We start from the raw sequence: 2,389 nt of genomic DNA on the forward strand, positions 1-2,389 counted from the left end.
ACCCAAAACATTCTGCTAATGTATTTGAGTATGGGGGAGGGGTAGAGTATGCCAATATGTAAATACTGTAATGCTGGTTTGACAATGTTGCTATGAGTGTAATTACAGCATCATACACAAGTAAGCACAACTTAAAGGGGCAATCTGTGACTACTACATCCCACATGGCCTTTTAAATGAATGATGTATACCCACTGATTCTTGAAGAATATATCTTATAAATTCCTCAAGAGCTTAGTTCAACTGTCATACCCCATCAGAACCCAAAATATTGCCTAAACTTGTTTGTAAATAATGTCATTATAAACACTGTATGGCCTCAAAACATGGCTAAAACTCAAATGTTGCATCATGGATAGTCAGTCCACACATAGCTCTGTCTATGAATTTGAGAGTGGTTACATTTCTTAAGCCCCATCCCTCAGCATTTTACCAAAACAGTGGCGGGGTGCCCTTTACTATTGTTTAAACAGCAGATTGCTGCTTTAACGTAAAGCATTACAGCTTTTAATTACTGTGCTACGGTGCCGGTCTTTCAGCTTTTAATAAATTCTATTTCAGCATTTGGGGAGAAGCACAACTGTATAAAGCAATACCGTAATATATATGCAACTAGGCTACACCCTAGAAAGAGCCTGTCAATGTGCAGTGACTAGAATTACATTAAAAAATCCATCTAACACTTGTTTTTAATGGCAAGCTCTTGGCTAGCTTTATTGGGACAGTTGGCCAATGGGCGGAGAGTGAAGGAGTTACAGTAAGAGGCGCTAAAGTTCAGGCAGGAGTGTTGCAGGCAGCACTCTATGTCCTGCCAACAGCCTTACGGTGGCACAATGCCTGACTAAGTTGTTGACCCATGGCCCCCACCTGCCCTGTCCGTGCAGCATCTCTCGGCCACCCAGGGGGCCCATCAAGTCTCCCTCCGCACTGCCCACCAGAAACAGAAGGCCTTTGACTCATGCCCATCTGTCCTGGTAGTATGTATGGGAAAGCTAAGGTAGTGGGATCCTGGTGACTTAATGTGCCCTCTCAAGAGAAGTAGCCCATCTTATGAACTGAGAAGTGAAGTTTGGCCACAAACAACCTTTCAAAGAATGCAGATTTCCCTATGATTCATCATGGGGTAAAAACAGGCAAAATGCACAACAAACCTTACCTGATGTTCCATAGAATTTTTAACCATCAAGGGCTCACTAAGAAAAAATGGGTTGACACACACACACACACACACACACACACACACACACACACACACACACACACACACACACACACACACACACACACACACACACACACACACACACACACACAGCGTGTTAGAGAAGAAATACTTACCTGGCCAGGTTGAATATCTAAACATTGGAGCACTTCTTTAAGCATAACAGGTTTGTGCAGTGTCTGTTCAGCCAAGATGGTGGAGTCATCTTTACCTCTGTCCTGGTGACCAGGCTCCATGGGAGCAAAGCCAGAGTAAGACAACCTACTCCCCTTCCATGGCTGGCTGACTCTACAAGCAACATCAAGAGCCACTCTCCATGATGATCTCAAGGTTGGACAAGCAGACACATGCTGGCATGCCATGGTCTGAAGAGAATTGGAAGGGTACAGACATGATGTGAGTGACATGACAAACACACAGCAACTTTGTAAGATACTATTCTAGCTAGTGGCTAATGCAATAAATGCCACTAATTGTGGATGGCAGAAAGAATGGTATTAGAGAGCTACAATATGTAGCTGACATTTCTAGCTAAGCTAACTAGGTATCAGAAAAAATGAAGCATTGATCCGTTTTTTCTATCTAGTTATCCAGCTACTGTAAATAGCTAGCTACTTAGCCAACTACACAGTAAACCAAATCAAAGTGGGCTCCAGGGCACCTTTTTACACTAGAGTGCAGTACTCAGTAGAAGAAGACCACGTTGAAGAGAGCTATCTAATTTCAAAGTGGAGAAGTGCGAAATAATTATTTGTGTAGCTACCTTGGTAGCACCTCGCGTTAGACAGCTACTAGCTAGCTTTCTCAGGTGCATCTTCATAAAAAACTATCGGGGAAAAGTGTTCGGATATGTGCGTTCCGTTCAGCTGTAGTAGCTAGTTAGTAGCTAGTGTTACAACACCTTGAATAACTTGCAACTGGACTATGCAAATTGTACTTAGGACATTGGTCTTAACGCAATATTATACTTACTTTGTTATTAGCTATGTGTCATAATGGTTTCAATTACATGATAAAAAAAAATTGCTAGATAATAGCTGGCATACGAACACAGCTTTTAAACCACTTCCTCCACCAGTACTGCAATCAAATGACTGCAACACCAAGCTCACTGACGTCACTCAATGTGCATAGCCAATCAGCTGTTGCGAAGGAAGAGTGGGCTTG

General features: G+C 42.5%; 1 protein-coding gene across 2 annotated transcripts in view; it reads right to left on the bottom strand.

Annotated features, from left to right (window-relative positions):
• The window catches only part of LOC106587485 (12S rRNA N(4)-cytidine methyltransferase METTL15), a 75,820-nt gene extending 73,503 nt beyond the window's left edge, over positions 1–2,317 (bottom strand). Inside the window, exons 1-2 of one of the 2 annotated variants that reach the window (XM_014175912.3) lie at positions 2,195–2,317; positions 1,339–1,587 (exon numbers count right to left, since the gene is read on the bottom strand). In XM_014175912.3, the coding sequence (XP_014031387.1) occupies positions 1,339–1,584 (246 nt within the window). In that variant the 5' untranslated portion in view covers positions 1,585–1,587; positions 2,195–2,317. Of the gene's footprint in view, positions 1–1,338; positions 1,588–1,985; positions 2,173–2,194 lie in introns of those variants that run through there. The other variant, XM_014175910.3, reaches the window with a different exon arrangement.
• Positions 2,318–2,389: the final 72 nt, after the last annotated feature.

This window comes from Salmo salar, chromosome 26 (assembly GCF_965601325.2).
Source record: "Salmo salar chromosome 26, fSalSal1, whole genome shotgun sequence".
NCBI classification, from domain to species: Eukaryota; Metazoa; Chordata; class Actinopteri; order Salmoniformes; family Salmonidae; genus Salmo; species Salmo salar.